General features: G+C 45.8%; 1 protein-coding gene across 2 annotated transcripts in view; it reads right to left on the bottom strand.

The window, feature by feature from the left end:
* Window positions 1-200: 200 nt before the first annotated feature.
* LOC109901506 (kelch-like protein 32) overlaps window positions 201-20,607 on the bottom strand; it is a 41,423-nt gene continuing 21,016 nt past the window's right edge. For both annotated transcript variants that reach the window (XM_031786510.1, XM_031786509.1), the window contains exons 4-11: window positions 18,913-19,020; window positions 17,192-17,290; window positions 13,886-14,101; window positions 11,192-11,918; window positions 7,750-7,808; window positions 1,940-2,132; window positions 1,518-1,612; window positions 201-1,333 (exon numbers count right to left, since the gene is read on the bottom strand). In XM_031786510.1, coding sequence (XP_031642370.1) covers window positions 1,172-1,333; window positions 1,518-1,612; window positions 1,940-2,132; window positions 7,750-7,808; window positions 11,192-11,918; window positions 13,886-14,101; window positions 17,192-17,290; window positions 18,913-19,020 — 1,659 coding nt within the window. In that variant the 3' untranslated portion in view covers window positions 201-1,171. The remainder of the gene's footprint in view (window positions 1,334-1,517; window positions 1,613-1,939; window positions 2,133-7,749; window positions 7,809-11,191; window positions 11,919-13,885; window positions 14,102-17,191; window positions 17,291-18,912; window positions 19,021-20,607) is intronic.

Raw genomic sequence — 20,607 nt, 5'->3', positions numbered from 1 at the left:
GCGTGCAAGCAGATGAGAAAATGTGCTAAGGATAGAATAAATTATAATAAATCCTGCAAAAGGGAGAATGTAAACCAGGAAAAAAAGCACCCTGTGTCCAATGGAAAAAAGAAAAAAAACAACACAACCCACCCAAAAGCATCAAAAATAAAATGCTCCCGTATTTCAGACTAACACAATACAGCGCATGAACAACTTGCTCGGTTCAACTTATCACGGGCTTTATTGATACAGTACTGGACCTCTTTTCTGAAAACAAGACATGTTTTTGAAGTCCTCTCTCTCTCTCTCTCTCTCACTGCTGGAGGTGAACGGCGTTATTTCTTTGACGAAGTAAAACAAGACATTTTGAAAATGGCATAAGACAGTGGCGACACATAGCGTAGGCTCTCCGACACACAGTGTGCTGAGCACATGCACTGTATGCTACGTGGTCAGACATTCACTCAACTGTTAAACAGTCTTCAATCCTGAGCTTGATCAGAAAAACACACGCTCGAGAAAGAGTAAGACGGGCCCACAGTTTACACAGGACAGGTTTCAATTGAAATGACCGTGGGTGGGTCCGTTGGCTTTGTATTGAGTAGATGGGTTATGGCAAGTAGTAAGTACAGCTAGTTAGAGTGCCAATAGCCCTATAGTGCATTAGTAAAAGAGGGAGCCATTTCACTCCGTAGAGAGCTCTGCTCCCCTCGAGTGCTCCAGCATTGCGATCTACTGTTCTGCACCAGTTTGACTAGAGCCGGTCATCTGAGCAGGGTTGGGGTCAATTCAGGATATATTACTCCAATCAATATCTATTATTCTCAATGCTTTTCAATTAGCAAAATTGTCATCAGAATTTCTGTTTACTTCCTGAATTGACTGAATTGAAATGGAATTGACCCAAACCCTGCAGCTGATGGAAAATCAGTCCATCATAACAGGGTAGTTGGATAGGAATAGGGAACTTTGAGGACCTTCCTCTTTGAGGACCTTCCTTTTTTCATCCTCAGGATGGGCAGTGACGCCTGCACTTGAAGTGTGTGTGTGTGTGTGTGTGTGTGTGTGAATGCCTTTTAGAGGAAGAGTGGGGCTGTTGTAAAGGAGCAGACCTTTGGTTCTATTATTTTGTGTTACATAATTGTATGTATGTTTGCATGATGTATTTACTGTAGTCTCTATTAGTGTGTTAGACAGCCCCTATCCTGTGATGGGGCACTTGTAGAGTCTGTAGGTTGGGGCAGGTGAAGCATGGAGCAGGGAGGAAACACGTTGCTATTCCATTGGAGGCGAACGGTAGAGTTGGTCCATAGAACACTTCCTCCTTCCCCTCCGTGCTCACATCTAACACCTGGACAACAGGAAGTGAAATAAACATGTCATGCACATGGAACAATAGAATATTGTAATAAGATAACATTTGCTATGAATACCCTCTTTCCCCATAATGCATTGTAACCTTATAAACTACGCACAGCATAGTTTAATAAAACATACCATCTTTTAGGTGACTTAAACCTGTCATGGTCACTCACCTGAATACACGCTAGGGGCTCATTGGTCCAAATAGAATATCCACCGACAACATAGATTCGGTCATCATGGACTGCCACGCCAGATTCGTTCTGACCTGCAGAGGATAGAGAGGAGAGAGCGAAAACAATGATTCGCTGTGCCAAAGAGAGGCCAGATGACTCAATGTCATCTGAGACACAGGGTGCGTTGGGAAAGTTCCCGAAAATAAGTCCCTCCGTCTCCTCTCATGACTTCACCTTGAACATACTTGACAACTTCACAGGGAATCAAGGTCGGGAAGGGTGGAGAGTCACGGGAAAAAGGAGAACAGTGATCTTATCTAGTATGTGCGTGTGTGCATGTGTGCGTGTACACGTGTGTGCAGGTGCGTGTGTCTGCCTGCCTGTGTGTGCACGTGCATGCGTATGCGCAGCCCACCCACCCGTGAGTAGGCTGAAGGTGCAGCGGGTCCACTGGTCCATGTCTATGTCATAGGAGTCGATGTGGCGGACCAGGATGCGGTCGTTGTTGTAGTCCAGGTCATTTCCTCCCAGCACATACAGCTGCCTTCTCGCCACGGCCATGACATGGTACACTCGCCTCTGTAGCATGGGACTGCGGGCCAGCCACTGGTTCTGTCAGAGAGGGAAAGGGGGGAAAAAGAGAGAGAGGGGGGGTGAAAGAGACAGAGAGGGGCGAGAGGAGGGGGGGGAGAGAGGGTGAGAGAAAGAGAAGGTGAGTAGGAAAAAGGATGGTGAGAAGATGAGATGTTGAATAGATGGATTAATATTTTAGCGTATCCCTGCTTGGGTAATTGATGTATGTTCAGTGCTGGATAAATAATGTGACACCAGGGCTATGATTTTTCCTAATGATTTCACCCCCCTTCCTAATAATATACTTCACTCTCTCCATTTTACAAAGATGTATCCGACTGTGCACATTTGACTAAGTGTGTCTTTGGTTGTTTTGTAAGTGTGTGTGTGTGTGTGTGTGTGTGTGTGTGTGTGTGTGTGTGTGTGTGTGTGTGTGTGTGTGCGTATGTCTGGTAGAAGCTGGCGGGTGGCCATCTGTTGAGGGTAGTGTGGGGGGGGGGGGGGGGGGGTTGGTGTTCCTGGCAGGTGAATGTAGCTCCACGGTGAATACAAATGAGACTTTCTCTGTCTCCTGCTCTCTCAATTCAATTTTATTCTATTCATAGGGCTTTATTGACATGGGAAACGTGTGTTAACATTGCCAAAGCAAGTGAAGTAGATAATATACAGAAGTGAAATAAACAATAAAAATGAGCAGTAAACATTACTCACAGAAGTTCCAAAAGAAAAAAGACATTTCAAATGTCATATGTATATATAGTGTTGCAACGATGTGCAAATGGTTAAAGCACAAAAGGGAAAATAAATAAACATAAATATGGGTTGTATTTACAATGGTTTTTGTTCTTCACTGGTTGCTCTTTACTTGTGGCAACAGGTCACACATCTTGCTAATGTGATTGCACACTGTGGTATTTCACCCAGTAGATATGGGAGTTTATCGAAATTGGGTTTGTTTTCAAATTCTTTGTGGATCTGTGTAATCTCAAGGAAATATGTGTCTCTAATATGGTCATACATTTGGCAGGAGGTTAGGAAGTGCTGCTCAGTTTCCACCTCATTTTGTGGGAAGTGTGCACATAGCCTGTCTTCTCTTGAGAGCCAGGTCTGCCTATGACGGCCTTTCTCAATAGCAAGGCTATGCTCACTGAGTCTGTACATAGTCAAAGCTTTCCTTAAGTTTGGGTCAGTCACAGTGGTCAGGTATTCTGCCACTGTGTACTCTCTGTTTAGGGTCAGTCACAGTGGTCAGGTATTCTGCCACTGTGTACTCTCTGTTTAGTGTCAGTCACAGTGGTCAGGTATTCTGCCATTGTGTACTCTCTGTTTAGGGTCAGTCACAGTGGTCAGGTATTCTGCCACTGTGTACTCTCTGTTTAGGGTCAGTCACAGTGGTCAGGTATTCTGCCACTGTGTACTCTCTGTTTAGGGTCAGTCACAGTGGTCAGGTATTCTGCCACTGTGTACTCTCTGTTTAGGGTCAGTCACAGTGGTCAGGTATTCTGCCACTGTGTACTCTCTGTTTAGGGTCAGTCACAGTGGTCAGGTATTCTGCCACTGTGTACTCTCTGTTTAGGGTCAGTCACAGTGGTCAGGTATTCTGCCACTGTGTACTCTCTGTTTAGGGCCAAACAGCATTCTAGTTTGCTCTGTATTTTCTCTTAATTCTTGTCAATGATTCAAGTAATTATCTTTTTATATTCTGATGATTTGGTTGGGTCTAATTGTGTTGCTGTCCTGGGGCTCTGTGGGGTCTGTTTGTGTTTGTAAACAGGGCCCCAGGATCAGCTTGCTTAGAGGACTCTTCTCCAGGTTCATCTTTCTGTAGGTTATGGCTTTGCTATGGAAGGTTTGGGAATCACTTCCTTTTAGGTGGTTGTAGAATTTAGCAGTTTTTTTCTGGATTTTGATAATAAGCGGGTATCTGCCTAATTTGGTGAATTCTTGGTTGGTGAACAGACCCCAGACCTCACAAACATAAAGGGCAATGGGTTCTATAACTGATTCAAGTATTTTTTGTCAGATCCTAATTGGTATGTCGAACTTTATGTTCCTTTTGATGGCCTAGAAGGCCCTTCTTGCCTTGTCTCTCAGATTGTTCACAGCTTTGTGGAAGTTACCTGTGGCGCTGATGTTTAGGCCAAGGTATGTATCGTTTTTTGTGTGCTTTAGGGCAACAGTGTCTAGATGGAATTTGTGTTTGTGGTCCTGGCGACTGGACCTTTTTTGTAACACCATTATTTTGGTCTTACTGAAATATACTGTCAGGGCCTCTTTGGTTGGTGACAGAAGCACCAGATCATCAGCAAACAGTAGACATTTGACTTCAGATTCTAATAGGGTGAGGCCGGGTGCTGCAGACTGTTCTAGTGCCCGCGCCAATTCGTTGATATATATGTTGAAGACGGTGGGGCTTAAGCTGCATCCCTGTCTCACCCTGTGGGGAGAAATGTGTGTTTTTTGTCAATGTTACCCTCACACTTGTTGTTTGTGTACATGGATTTTATAATGTTGTATGTTTTTCCCCCAACACCAGTTTCCATCCATTTGTATAGCAGACCCTCATGCCAAATTTAAATCAACAAAGCATGAGAAGACTTTGCCTTTGTTTTGGTTTGCTTGTTTGTCAATTAGGGTGTGCAGGGTGAATACATGGTCTGTCATATGATAATTTGGTACAAAGCCAATTTGACATTAGCTCAGTACATTGTTTTTACTGAGAAAATGCACGAGTCTGCTGTTAATAATAATGCAGAGGATTTTCCCAAGGTTGCTGTTGATCCTACAGTAATTATTGAGGTCAAATTTGTCTCCACTTTTGTGGATTGGGGTGAACAGTCCTTGGTTCCAAATATTGGGGAATATGCCAGATGATGATAAAGAGTTTCAGTATAGCCAGTTGGAATTTGTTGTCTGTATATTTTATCACTTTATTGAGGATACCATCAACACCACAGGCCAATTTGGGTTGGAGGGTTTTTATTTAGTCTTGTAGTTCATTCACGATAAGTGGATAATCCAGTGTGTTCTGTTAGTCTTCAATAGTTGATTCCAAGATTTTGTATTTGATCATGTATATGTTTTTGTTGTTGTTTGTTCTTTGTTATAGAGCCAAAAATATTTTTGGCTCTATACATCTACATTTTGGACAGATAGCAACACAAATAATTATCTGTTTAGTGTTTTCTAATTTCTAAGAAGTGGTTAGAGTCTATGGATTCGTCAATTACATTGAGCTGATTTCTGATGTGCTGTTCCTTTTTCCATAGTGTATTTCTGCATTGTTTTAGTGATTCACCAAAGTGAAGGAGTAGACTCATGTTTTCTGGGTCTCTGTGATTTTGGTTGAACAGGTTTCTCAATTTCTTAGGTTTCTGCATTCTTCATCAAACCATTTGTCATTGTTATTCATTTTCTTTGGTTTTCTGTTTGACATTTTTTGATTTGATAGGGATGCTGAGAGGTCAAATATACTATTTAGATTATCTACTGCCAACTTTACACCTTCACTATTACAGTGGAACATTTCGTCCAGGAAGTTGTCTAAAATGTATTGCATTTGTTGTTGCCTAATTGTATTTTAGTATGTTTCCACACTACATTCCTTCCATCTATAGCATTTCTTAATGTTACTCAGTTCCTTTGGCTTTGATGCCTCATGATTGAGTATTACTCTGTTCAAGTAGACTGATTTTGCTGTGATCTGATAGGGGTGTCAGTGGGCTGACTGAACGCTCTGAAAGACTCTGGGTTGAGGTCAGTGATAAAGTAGTCTACAGTACTACTGCCAAGAGATAGAGTGCGCACCAGAGACAAAGACTCCTATGGTAAGTACACCTATAGCTCATCTCTTGGCAGTAGTACTGTAGACTACTTTATGACTGACCTCAACCCAGAGTCTCTCAGAGCATTTAGTCAGCTCTCTCTCTCTGGCGCTCGCTCTCTCTCTCTCTGGCGCTCGCTCTCTCTCTCTGGCGCTCGCTCTCTCTCTCTGGCGCTCGCTCTCTCTCTCTCTCTCTCTTTGGTACTCGCACTCTCTCTCTGGCGCTCTCTCTCTCTCTGGTGCTCTCTTTCTCTGGCGCGTGTGCTCTCTATCTCTCTGGCGCGTGTGCTCTCTCTCTCTCTGGCGCGTGCGCTCTCTCTCTCTCTCTGTCGCGTGCGCTCTCTCTCTCTCTGGTGCGTGCGCTCTCTCTCTCTCTGGCGCGTGCGCTCTCTCTCTCTCTGTGTCGCTCTCGCTTGCTCTCTGTCTCTGTCTCGCGCGCTCTCTCTCTGGCACTCGCTCTCTGGTCTCGCATGCGCTCTCTTTCTCACTCGCACGCGCTCTCTCTGTCTCGCACGCTCTCTCTCTGTCTCGCACGCTCTCTCTCTGTCTCGCACGCTCTCTCTCTGTGTCGCTCTCGCTTGCTCTCTGTCTCTGTCTCGCGCGCTCTCTCTCTGGCACTCGCTCTCTGGTCTCGCATGCGCTCTCTTTCTCACTCGCACGCGCTCTCTCTGTCTCGCACGCTCTCTCTCTGTCTCGCACGCTCTCTCTCTGTCTCGCACGCTCTCTCTCTGTCTCGCACGCTCTCTCTCTGTCTCGCACGCTCTCTCTCTGTCTCGCACGCTCTCTGTCTCGCACGCGCTCGCTCTCTCGCTCTTCCCCACTCTCGCATGCGCTCTCTCTCTCTCTGTGTCTTGCACGCGCTCTCTCTCTCACACGCGCGCTCTCTCTCTCTCTCTCGCACACACTCTCTCGCACGCTCTCTCGCACGCTCTCTCTCTCTCGCACGCTCTCTCGCATGTTCTCTCGCTCTCGCACGTTCTCTCTCTCTCTCTCTCGCACGTTCTCTCTCTCTCGCACGCTCCCTCTCTCACGCACGCTCTCTCTCACGCACGCTCTCTCTCTCACGCACGCTCTCTCTCTCACGCACGCTCTCTCTCTCACGCACGCTCTCTCTCTCACGCACGGCCTCTCACGCTCTCTCTCTCACGCACGCTCTCTCACGCTCCCTCTCGCACGCTCTCTCTCTCACGCTCTCTCTCTCACGCTCTCTCTCTCACGCTCTCTCTCACGCTCTCTCTCTCTCTCACGCTCTCTCTCTCTCTCTCTCACGCTCTCTCTCGCTCTCTCTCACGCTCTCTCTCTCTCTCTCACGCTCTCTCTCTCTCACGCTCTCTCTCTCTCACGCTCTCTCTCTCTCACGCTCTCTCTCTCTCACGCTCTCTCTCTCTCACGCTCTCTCTCTCTCTCACGCTCTCTCTCTCTCTCACGCTCTCTCTCTCTCTCACGCTCTCTCTCTCTCTCACGCTCTCTCTCTCTCTCACGCTCTCTCTCTCTCTCACGCTCTCTCTCTCTCACGCTCTCTCTCTCTCACGCTCTCTCTCTCTCACGCTCTCTCTCTCTCACGCTCTCTCTCTCGCACGCTCTCTCTCTCTCGCACGCTCTCTCTCTCTCACGCTCTCTCTCTCACGCTCTCTCTCTCACGCTCTCTCTCTCACGCTCTCTCTCTCACGCTCTCTCTCTCTCACGCTCTCTCTCTCACACTCTCTCTCTCACACTCTCTCTCTCCTATTGCAGTAAACAAGCGTATTACTCGGCTAGCACATAAACTGTTCTGGTTTTCATTGTTTTGATGTCTTTTCTGTTATTTCTCTGTACTATCTGTTCTTCAGTTACCTGTTCTGGGTCGTACACCATCAGTCTATTCTGGTACTGAGCTGTGTTTGTGACTCCACCTGTAACAGACAAGAGTATTACACACAGGTGGCGTGCATGTGTGTGTGTGTGTTCAGTGTGTTATGCTCTATTATCCATCTGGGTGTGTGTGTGTGTGTTCAGTGTGTTATGCTCTATTCTCCATCTGGGTGTGTGTTCAGTGTGTTATGCTCTATTCTCCATCTAGGTGTGTGTGTGTTCAGTGTGTTATGCTCTATTCTCCATCTGGGTGTGTGTTCAGTGTGTTATGCTCTATTCTCCATCTAGGTGTGTGTGTGTGTTCAGTGTGTTATGCTCTATTCTCCATCTAGGTGTGTGTGTGTTCAGTGTGTTATGCTCTATTCTCCATCTAGGTGTGTGTGTGTTCAGTGTGTTATGCTCTATTCTCCATCTAGGTGTGTGTGTGTGTGTTCAGTGAGTTATTCTCTATTCTCCATCTGTGTGTGTGTGTGTGTGTTCAGTGTGTTATGCTCTATTCTCCATCTGTGTGTGTGTGTGTGTTCAGTGAGTTATTCTCTATTCTCCATCTGTGTGTGTGTGTGTGTGTGTGTGTGTGTGTGTGTGTGTGTGTGTGTGTGTGTGTGTGTGTGTTCAATGTGTTATGCTCTATTCTCCATCTGGGTGTGTGTGTTCAGTGTGTTATGCTCTATTCCCCATCTAGGTGTGTGTGTGTTCAGTGTGTTATGCTCTATTCTCCATCTGTGTGTGTGTGTGTGTGTTCAGTGAGTTATGCTCTATTCTCCATCTGTGTGTGTGTGTGTGTTCAGTGTGTTATGCTCTATTCCCCATCTAGGTGTGTGTGTGTTCAGTGTGTTATTCTCTATTCTCCATCTGGGTGTGTGTGTGGTCAATATGTTATGCTCTATTCTCCATCTGTGTGTATGTGTGTGTGTGTGTTCAGTGTGTTATGCTCTATTCTCCATCTAGGTGTGTGTGTGTGTTCAGTGTGTTATGCTCTATTCTCCATCTAGGTGTGTGTGTGTGTTCAGTGAGTTATTCTCTATTCTCCATCTGTGTGTGTGTGTGTGTGTTCAGTGAGTTATTCTCTATTCTCCATCTGTGTGTGTGTGTTCAGTGTGTTATGCTTTATTCTCTATCTAGGTGTGTGTGTGTTCAATGTGTTATGCTCTATTCTCCATCTAGGTGTGTGTGTGTTCAATGTGTTATGCTCTATTCTCCATCTGGGTGTGTGTGTGTGTTCAGTGAGTTATTCTCTATTCTCCATCTGTGTGTGTGTGTGTGTGTTCAGTGAGTTATTCTCTATTCTCCATCTGTGTGTGTGTGTTCAGTGTGTTATGCTTTATTCTCTATCTAGGTGTGTGTGTGTTCAATGTGTTATGCTCTATTCTCCATCTAGGTGTGTGTGTGTTCAATGTGTTATGCTCTATTCTCCATCTGGGTGTGTGTGTTCAGTGTGTTATGCTCTATTCCCCATCTAGGTGTGTGTGTGTTCAGTGTGTTATGCTCTATTCTCCATCTAGGTGTGTGTGTGTTCAATGTGTTATGCTCTATTCTCCATCTGGGTGTGTGTGTTCAGTGTGTTATGCTCTATTCCCCATCTAGGTGTGTGTGTGTTCAGTGTGTTATGCTCTATTCTCCATCTGTGTGTGTGTGTGTGTGTTCAGTGAGTTATGCTCTATTCTCCATCTGTGTGTGTGTGTGTGTTCAGTGTGTTATGCTCTATTCCCCATCTAGGTGTGTGTGTGTTCAGTGTGTTATTCTCTATTCTCCATCTGGGTGTGTGTGTGGTCAATATGTTATGCTCTATTCTCCATCTGTGTGTGTGTGTGTGTGTGTGTTCAGTGTGTTATGCTCTATTCTCCATCTAGGTGTGTGTGTGTGTTCAGTGTGTTATGCTCTATTCTCCATCTAGGTGTGTGTGTGTTCAGTGTGTTATGCTCTATTCTCCATCTGGGTGTGTGTGTGTGTGTGTGTGTGTTCAGTGTGTTATGCTCTATTCTCCATCTAGGTGTGTGTGTGTTCAGTGTGTTATGCTCTATTCTCCATCTAGGCGTGTGTGTGTGTTCAGTGTGTTATTCTCTATTCTCCATCTGTGTGTGTGTGTGTGTGTGTGTGTGTGTTCAGTGTGTTATGCTCTATTCTCCATCTGGGTGTGTGTGTGTGTGTGTGTGTTCAGTGTGTTATGCTCTATTCTCCATCTAGGTGTGTGTGTGTTCAGTGTGTTATGCTCTATTCTCCATCTAGGTGTGTGTGTGTTCAGTGTGTTATGCTCTATTCTCCATCTGGGTGTGTGTGTGTGTGTGTGTGTGTGTTCAGTGTGTTATGCTCTATTCTCCATCTAGGTGTGTGTGTGTTCAGTGTGTTATGCTCTATTCTCCATCTAGGCGTGTGTGTGTGTTCAGTGTGTTATGCTCTATTCTCCATCTGGGTGTGTGTGTGTGTGTGTGTGTGTTCAGTGTGTTATGCTCTATTCCCCATCTAGGTGTGTGTGTGTTCAGTGTGTTATGCTCTATTCTCCATCTGTGTGTGTGTGTGTGTGTTCAGTGAGTTATGCTCTATTCTCCATCTGTGTGTGTGTGTGTGTTCAGTGTGTTATGCTCTATTCCCCATCTAGGTGTGTGTGTGTTCAGTGTGTTATTCTCTATTCTCCATCTGGGTGTGTGTGTGGTCAATATGTTATGCTCTATTCTCCATCTGTGTGTGTGTGTGTGTGTGTTCAGTGTGTTATGCTCTATTCTCCATCTAGGTGTGTGTGTGTGTTCAGTGTGTTATGCTCTATTCTCCATCTAGGTGTGTGTGTGTTCAGTGTGTTATGCTCTATTCTCCATCTGGGTGTGTGTGTGTGTGTGTGTGTTCAGTGTGTTATGCTCTATTCTCCATCTAGGTGTGTGTGTGTTCAGTGTGTTATGCTCTATTCTCCATCTAGGCGTGTGTGTGTGTTCAGTGTGTTATTCTCTATTCTCCATCTGTGTGTGTGTGTGTGTGTGTGTGTTCAGTGTGTTATGCTCTATTCTCCATCTGGGTGTGTGTGTGTGTTCAATGTGTTATGGTCTATTCTCCATCTGTGTGTGTGTGTGTGTGTGTGTGTGTTCAATGTGTTATGGTCTATTCTCCATCTGTGTGTGTGTGTGTGTGTGTGTGTGTGTGTGTGTGTGTGTGTTCAGTGAGTTATGCTCCATTCTCCATCTGGGTGTGTGTGTGTGTTCATGGTGTTATGCTCTATTCTCCATCTGTGTGTGTGTGTTTTTTATTTATTTTACCTTTATTTAACTAGGCAAGTCAGTTAAGAACAAATTCTTATTTTCAATGACGGCCTAGGAACAGTGGGTTAACTGCCTGTTCAGGGGCAGAACGACAGACTTGCCAGCTCGGGAGTTTTGAACTTGCAACCTTCCGAGAATAATGCTCTATTCTCCATCTGGATGTGTGTGTGTGTGTGTACCTGAGACCCAGAGCAGGTCGTCAGCCACACTGCCTGCATGGCAGGACAGCGAGCGGTCAAAGGACTGGATGAAGGTCCACTTGTTCCTCTTCGGACAGTAGCGTTCCACGGTGGGCAGCACCTGTCTCAGTTCGTTCCTCCCCCCCACCGCGTACAGATACTGGCCCAGAGCCCCCAGGACAAAGTGTTCCCTGCACGCCTTCATGGAGGCTATCTCCATCCAGCGGTTCCCCCGGGGGTCATACCGACAGGCTGTCCTCACCGCACACGTCCTCCCTGTGGAATGCTCCACCTCGCCACCCGCCACAAACAGGAAGTGGCCCATGACGGCCACGCAGTGGTGGCTGCGCCCAGCGGGCATTGGCGCCAGCTCGCTCCAGTTGGAGCACCCGGCCACGCGCACGTTCTCCTGGGCGGCTGGGTTGAAGTAGCGCAGCTCCCGCACGCGGCTCACCTCGCGCTTGCGCCCGCCGGCAATGTAGAGGGTGAGAGACTGGAAGCGGGGCTTGGTGTGGGCGGTCTGGCAGAGGGGTTGGGCGAAGGTGGCTCGGTGGTACTCTAGAGCCTCGTCCACTAGGGCGGCGGCGGTGGCACTGGACTGGACCAGCGGGTGGCACTGTGCCACGTGGTGCAGGGCGGCTACGTCCATGAGGCCGTAACGAACGTGCTGTATCAGGTCCTCGGTGTACTGGTACCGACAGTCATGCTCTAACCAGCACACCACCAGCTAAAGAGGAGAGGGGGAAGAGGAAGACAAGAGGGAAGCGATTCATACTTATTAGTATTCTAAATGCCTACAGAGCAGTGTTGCAAGATCAAGACGAGTGTGTTACCGTATACACAAACACACTTATACAAAACACACACACACACACACACACACTAGTGGGTTGTGTGCAAGCGTCATAAATATCCACTGGTACATTCTTATGTTGAGGACCGGGAGAGGAGAGAAGCAGAGAGGGGATTTAATTGAACAGTGAGAGCAATCGGAGGCTGTTTAGCTGTGGCGGTGGCCCGTGAATGTGGGCGAGATGGCTGAAGATCACTGATACCATTATCAGGGAAACAAAGTGGCTTTTAACACAATCAGTACAGAGACAGGGAACTTATTACAGCACAGCAAGATTACTGAGCTGGAGCGGTTCACTGTCAGCACCTCCTCCTGACTCACAGGCACACTGGATACACACTGAAATCCTATTCAAACATTACACTGGCTCATATATGCGTTCAAACCACATTCTGTACAAACAGCATACCAAAACACACATTTACATAGACACAGACATAGACAGACATTGTCCTGCTACTGTCAATGCCACTCCTTTTGCTCGGTCTTCCTTAAATACATCCTAAAATTACGCCAACACAACAGTATTTACACCCCCCATCCCCTTTCACTCTCTGCTTTGTCCTCTTCTCGGTTTCGCTATCTACACTCCTCTCTCTCTCTCTCTCTCCCTCCTCTGAAGTGGTGGAGGGGTGTGTGCGCTCCGGGAAGGCTGACTGAAGGTCACGCTGGATCAGAGAACTTCCTCGGGGCAGAGAATAAATCAACTTCCCGTGTCTCTCCCCTCCTCCCCAAAGAGAGAGACAGAGAGAGAGAGAGAGACAGAGAGAGACAGAGAGAGAGAGAGACAGAGAGAGTCAGAGAGAGAGAGAGACAGAGAGAGTCAGAGACAGAGAGAGAGAGAGAGACAGAGAGAGAGACAGAGAGAGAGACAGAGAGAGAGACAGAGAGAGAGACAGAGAGACAGAGACAGAGAGAGAGAGAGAGAGAGAGAGAGAGAGAGAGAGAGAGAGAGAGAGAGAGAAGCCAGAGAAAGGCAAACGCGTGAAGAAGGGGGGGGGGGGACAAAGACCCAAGAAAATGTGATTTCCAGAGCGTGAGACTCGGCGAGAAGTCGGTGTGACTATGATTGACGGGCAAACTATATCAGCTGTGTATTGGCGCCCGCACGTTTTTTCGGGCGGATGCCCAAATTAACCTTCTCGGCAGAGTGAAGGAGGCCCAAAGCAGCCTAATCAGGGTCTGATTATGGTAGAATCGCCTGGCTAAAGGGTCAGGGTAATTGTGCCATCAGAGGCCTGATTGTTTTCAATCAGACGGCCGGCCGGAGTGACAGCTGGGGGATTGGGGCGCTGATGAAGCCGCAGTGGGCCTAATCAGAGAGGGGGAGAAGGGAGAGGGGGGCCTGATTGGTGCAAATGAACAGTCAAAATGCATAGCCCCCCCCCCCCGCCACACTTCACTCATCCCTCATACATATATACACACACACACACACACACACACACACACACACACACACACACACACACACACACACACACACACACACACACACACACACACACACACACACACACACACACACACACACACACACACACACACTTCCTTTCCTATTCACTTCTATACATAAATATAAAGAGTGCATTTTGGTGCAGGCAAGGAAAATTGACCAGTTGATGTTTAATGACACACTGTGTGTTGTAGTATATCAAAGTCTGTGTGGGTCTGGCTGTATGGAAGATCTGCATTTTATCGTGTGCATATATAGTGTGTGTGTGTGTGTGTGTGTGTGTGTATATGCCTGTATATGTGCATGCATTTGCGAACATGTGTGCGTTCCTTCCATTATGTGTGTGTGTGTGTGTGTGTGACTGTGAGGAGCCAGTGCGGTGTACCTGCCAGATCTCCTCCTCGTTGAGGGAGGTGAGGCGGTCGCTCATCAACACATCCCTGAGGAGGCGGTAGGGGAGCAGCAGCACCTCCTCCAGGCGGCTCTGCTGCAGCTCACACAGGTGTTCTACCAGGAAGCTGACCACAGCCTCCTCCAGAGCAGGCAGGTGGAACAGATCAGAAACACGGTACAGGTCCAGGTAGTTAACACTGTTCAGCTCCTGTTGTGGACACATGGGCATAGGGCAAAGACTCACGAGGTAAATACATTTACATTGGAGTTATTTAGTACAACGCCACCACGTGTACCATCCCAATGAGGTTGAGCAGCGGCGGCTGCGGGCGGGCAGGACTTCCCGACTACATCGAGTCACTGTCAGTCGATACTAAAAATATACAGTTGAAGTCAGAAGTTTACATTTAGGTCTGAGTCATTAAGACTCATTTTTCAACCACTCCACACATTTCTTGTTAACAACCTATAGTTTTGGCAAGTCGGTTAGGACATCTACTTTGTGCATGACACGTAGTTTTTCCAACAATTGTTTACAGACATATTATTTCACTTAATCACAATTCCAGTGGGTCAGAGGTTTACATACATTAATTTGACTGTGACTTTAAACAGCCTGGAAAATTCCAGAAAATGATGTCATGGCTTTAGAAGCTTCTGATAGGCTAATTGACATAATTTGAGTCAATTGGCGGTACACCTGTGGATGTATTTCAAGGCCTACCTTCAAACTCAGTGCCTCTTTGCTTGACATCATGGAAAAATCAAAAGGAATCAGCCAAGACCTCAAAAAAAATGTGTAGATCTCCACAAGTCTGGTTCATCCTTGGGAGAAATTTCCAAATGCCTGAAGGTACCATGTTCATCTGTACAAACAATAGTACGTAAGTATAAACACCATGGGACCACGCAGCCGTTATACCGCTCAGGAAGGAGACCTGTTCTGTCTCCTAGAGATGAATGTACTTTGATGCGACTGGTGCAATTCAATCCCAGAACAACAGCAAAGGACCTTGTGAAGATGCTGGAGGAAACAGGTGGGACTCCACAGTCAAATACAGTCAAAGTCCTATATCGACATAACCTGAATGGCCGCTCAGCAAGGAAGAAGCCACTGCTCCAAAACCGCCATAAAAAGCCAGACTACGGTTTGCAACTGCACATGGGGACAAAGATCATACTTTTTGGAGAAATCTCCTCTGGTCTGATGAAACAAAAATAGAACTGTTAGGCCATAATGACCATTGTTGGGTTTGGAGGAAAAAGGGGGGCGCTTGCAAGCCGAAGAACACCATCCCAAACGTGAAGCATGGGGGTGGCAGCATCATGTTGTGGGGGTGCTTTGCTGCAGGAGGGACTAGTGCACTTCAAAATAGATGGCATCATGAGGAAGAAAAATTATTTGGATATATTGTAGCAACATCTCAAGTCATCAGTCAGGAAGTTAAAGCTTGGTCGCAAATGGGTCTTCCAAATGGACAATGACCCCAAGCGTACTTCCAAAGTTGTGGCAAAATAGCTTAAGGACAACAAAGTCAAGGATTGGAGTGGCCATCAAAAAGCCCTGACCTCATAGAAAATTTGTGGGCAGAACTGAAAAAGCATGTGCGAGCAAGGAGGTCTACAAACCTGACTCAGTTACACCAGCTCTGTCAGGAGGAATAGACCAAAGTTCACCCAACTTATTGTGGGAAGCTTGTGGAAGGCTACCCAAGTTAAACAATGTAAAGGCAATGCTACCAAATACTAATTGAGTGTATGTAAACTTCTGACCCACTGGGAATGTGATGATAGAAACAAAAGCTGAAATAAATCAGTCTCGACTATTATTCTGACATTGCACATTCTTAAAATAAAGTGGTGATCCTAACTGACCTAAGACAGGGCATTTTTACTTGGATTAAATGTCAGGAATTGTGAAAAACTGAGTTTAAATGTAAACTTCCAACTTCAACTGTACATGTCGTGGAGATGAGAAACCCAGCTAGTCATTTAGTAGATGCTCTTATCCAGAGCGACTTGCAATTAGTGCATTCATCTTAGAATAGCTAGGCGAGACCACAACATATCACAGCTGTGGGACTGTGATCTTTCCACAATAAAGTAGCAGGAAAAGACAAGTTTAGGTTTTTATTTCATTCAAAAACAATTGGGGGGTGCCGTGGGATTTATTTAAGATACTCTTGGAGGAGGAAGGGTTTCAAAACATTTCAGAAGATGGGCAGGCACTCCGCTGTCCTGACGTTAGGTGGAAGTTTGGACCACCGTTGGGGTGCCAGGACAGAGCAGAGCTTTGAGCAGGAGCTGACCTCCTGCAGGGGTGGGAGGGCCAAGACACCAGAAGTGGCAGAACAGAGTGTCCGGTTGGGGTGTAGTAGGGTTTGAGTTAATACATCCAGTAACACACACACACACACAGACATACAGTTAAATATCCCTCACATGCGCACGCACACACACACAGTTAAATATCCCTCACATGCACACACACACACCACACACACACACACACAGGGTTCCACATTTTCTTTGGGGTGTTTTTGAACTGCAGTTTATATATCATTGAATCTATTGAGATGAGACATTGTTATTCAAGTAGATCACAGAGTATGAGAGAGAGAGAGCAGGAGAAGAGGCAAGAGAATAGAAAATGGAGATTGCGAGTGGAATAAGACTGCCATCTGCTGGCAGTAAGCAGAGCCATGTACAATATACTGCATGGTTCTGTGAGTATTCAGCTCAAACAAAAACTAACAGATGAATAACCTGTTCAACGTCGCCTTTCATACAGACAAAACACTTATACAGAAAGCTAGTGAATCTATATTTTATGTTAATCCGGGCCTTTTCTCTGCATCTTCAGCTTCTAATTGTATAATACAGTGTTTACAGTGAGCATGTCTACAGGGACAGTGCAGTGAAATCAATGGTGTGCAACAGTGTCCATTTCTCTCTCCACCAGCAGGTGGTGTATGAGAGCACTGTTTACCATAACGTGATGCAACGGTTTGCCCATTGCCATGCTAATGTATCTTTCTGGTGGTGACAGGGGGGTTTAATGTGTGGTTTTGTGTGGTTAGGAAGTACCTTGAACATATGGAGAGTAGACCCTCCATATACACAAGAAATTGCAGTGTTTATGTGTGTGTGTGTGTGTGTGTGTGTGTGTGTCATACACATGTTTATTTGACTGTACTGCTGTATATGACTGTATATGTGAGTATGTAATATATGTGTGTGTATATATATATATATATATATATATATATATATATATATATATGTCTTGACTCCTCACCTGGATGAGGTAGTGTGAGCAGAGACTGAGCAGCTCCAGCAGCTGAAGGTGACTTCCTGCCGACAGAACATCCTGAATCACCCCTGGCTCCAGTATTATCTGAGGAGAGGACCTGAGTGAGACCACTTCCTGTCCATCTCACACACTGCTCACCTCCCCAGGCAGACAGGTTCCGTCCCAAATGACATCATATTCCCTATATAGTGCCTGTAGGGTTCTGGTCAAAAGTAGTGCACTATGTATGGAATAGGGTGCCATTCTGGAAACACTCAAATGACAGAAGCACTCAGGACCAGTGGTCACTTTATATAATGCTGCTGATTCATGTGTGTGGGTGTGTGATTGTGGTCTCAGGCCAGGCGTGTTTTGTTTTTGTGCAATAGCATTTAAACTAATGTGATTTCACTCATGTGTCACTGAAAGCCTTTACAAGGCATTATTTATGCTATCTGTTCTTCAACAGACTACATGTGTTGGTCCCACTTTAAATTCAGTGTCTATAAAACATGAATTTAAAACAAGGGTCATTGCGTTGCAGTTAGCATGTTATTATACATTGTTATTCACACACAGTTATTCTTCTCTCAACTGTGATACCTATCACATTTACATGTGATTGTCATGTCGTTCTGCCCCTGAACAGGCAGTTAACCCACTGTTCCTAGGCCGTCATTGAAAATAAGAATTTGTTCTTAAATGACTTGCCTGGTTAAATAAAGGTAAAATAAAAATGTAAATACATGATTTTAGCAACATCAAATAAAAAGTCAGACTAATATGTCGAATGTGCATGCTTGCGTCCTCTCAGTGTAGGCTATATAGCAACAGCATGTCTGCTAACCTTTATGGCCCCTGACATGTGGCTGGTGGATTTCAGCAACTAGCTGTGCGGTTGTTTACTGAAATAAGCATATTGCTCACGTCTCATCATCTCAGCAGAAAGAAACGGAACGGCAGCCGGCTGCTGACCTACATCGACACAACTCCCCCTGCTCATTTCCACTGTGGAAATGCAATTAGGAATAATTACGAGCTAGCCAGCCTCTCACTGCTGGGCCACAGGGCATAGGTCTCCTGACTCCTCGCCGCAGAGAGAGAGAGAGAGGGAGAGAAATATGGGGGGTAAGAGAGATAGGCAAGAGAGAGAAAGCGAGAGAGAGCGGGAGGAGGGGGGGGGGAAAGAAAATCACTGGCATACTGTAGGGTCAGGTTAGGTTAGATATCACATCCATGCATAGGTTGTAGCAGGTATACTCAACCACTACTTTAGAAGGTCCAGTCACACAAATGTACTAGGTGGCAAAAGTCCGGATGGATATTATCATTTATCAGCATAGTAACAAACCGCCACATTGCGACTCATATGACTGCAAACTGCTCACACCCCTCTTCTTGGCAGAGAGAAAGCTTCTGCATTTTAAAGCAAATTTCCTGCAATTCTACACAGTATGTCATGTTTTATGTGCGTTCATATGATACCGGAGTGACTCAACAAAATGAATGGGGGCCCCCTAGGGGTCAAGTATCCGGGCCGCGATCCGCCAGTTGAGTATGGCTGGGCGATAGCTTTAATCAGCTAACGAAAAGCTGAAAATTGTCACTCTTAGTTCGTGTTAGCCTGGATATTTGTGAGCTATGTTTGTGTGTACAATTCAGTACCTGTGCGTGACTTGAGGACATGTGGTGGCTAGCTGTAGGTGAAGGTGCTACTGTAGACTCACCTGTCCTGTGTAGGCAAAGTCTAGTGCATGTTTCAGTCCCACACTTGTCACTCCCTGAAGAGTCACCTCATCTGCCTCACTCTCCACCATGCACAGACTGAACATGGCCTGAGGACACACACACACACACACAGATAGAGAGAGAGAGAGAGAGCGAGAGAGAGAGAGACAAGAGACAGAGACAGGAGACCTCAGACATAGGCACAGCAAACCTGATCTATAAATAGGCTACAGCATAGTTGAATTACAACTATTACAACTATCCCCCCCCCCTCCCCAAGGGGTTGAAAGCACAAGAACTACTGTTGTGCCTAGACATTTCCATTCCACAATAACAGCACTTAACAGATGACCGAGAAGGCTCAAGCAGGGCAGACATTTGACGAATTGACTTTTTGGAAAGGTGGTATCCTATGACGTGCCAAGTTGAAAGTCACTGAGCTCTTCAGTAAGACCATTCTACTGCATATGTTTGTCTATGGAGATTGCATGGCGGTGTGCTCGATTTTAGACCTGTCAGCAATGGGGGGGGGGGGGGCTGAAATAGCAGAATCCACTCATTTGAAGGGTGGTCCACATACTTTTGTATATATACAGTGGGGCAAGAAAGTATTTAGTCAGCCACCAATTGTGCAAGTTCTCCCACTTAAAAAGATGAGAGAGGCCTGTAATTTTCATCATAGGTACACTTCAACTATGACAGACTAAATTAGAAAAGAAATCCAGAAAATCACATTGTAGGATTTTTTTATGAATTTATTTGCAAATTATGGTGGAAAATAAGTATTTGGTCACCTACAAACAAGCAAGATTTCTGGCTCTCACAGACTGTAACTTCTTCTTTAAGAGGCTCCTCTGTCCTCCACTCGTTACCTGTATTAATGGCACCTGTTTGAACTTGTTATCAGTATAAAAGACACCTGTCCACAACCTCAAACAGTCACACTCCAAACTCCACTATGGCCAAGACCAAAAAGCTGTCAAAGGACACCAGAAACAAAATTGTAGACCTGCACCAGGCTGGGAAGACTGAATCTGCAATAGGTAAGCAGCTTGGTTTGAAGAAATCAACTGTGGGAGCAATTATTAGGAAATGGAAGACATACAAGACCACTGATAATCTCCCTCGATCTGGGGCTCCACGCAAGATCTCACCCCGTGAGGTCAAAATGATCACAAGAACGGTGAGCAAAAATCCCAGAACCACACGGGGGGACATAGTGAATGACCTGCAGAGAGCTGGGACCAAAGTAACAAAGCCTACCATCAGTAACACACTACGCCGCCAGGGACTCAAATCCTGCAGTGCCAGACGTGTCCCCCTGCTTAAACCAGTACATGTCCAGGCCCGTCTGAAGTTTGCTAGAGAGCATTTGGAGGATCCAGAAGAAGATTGGGAGAATGTCATATGGTCAGATGAAACCAAAATGTAACCTTTTGGTAAAAACTCAACTCGTCGTGTTTGGAGGACAAAGAACACCATACCTACTGTGAAGCATGGGGGTGGAAACATCATGCTTTGGGGAAGTGTACCTATGATGAAAATTACAGGCCTCATCTTTTTAAGTGGGAGAACTTGCACAATTGGTGGCTGACTAAATACTTTTTTGCCCCACTGTATATTGTATGTGCAGATATACTGTGTAGATATACTGTGTAGATATATTGTGTCGATATACTGTGCATGCAGACTGT

Source organism: Oncorhynchus kisutch, linkage group LG13, assembly GCF_002021735.2.
Source record: "Oncorhynchus kisutch isolate 150728-3 linkage group LG13, Okis_V2, whole genome shotgun sequence".
NCBI lineage: Eukaryota > Metazoa > Chordata > Actinopteri > Salmoniformes > Salmonidae > Oncorhynchus > Oncorhynchus kisutch.
This window is presented reverse-complemented; position numbering and strand designations above follow the sequence as displayed.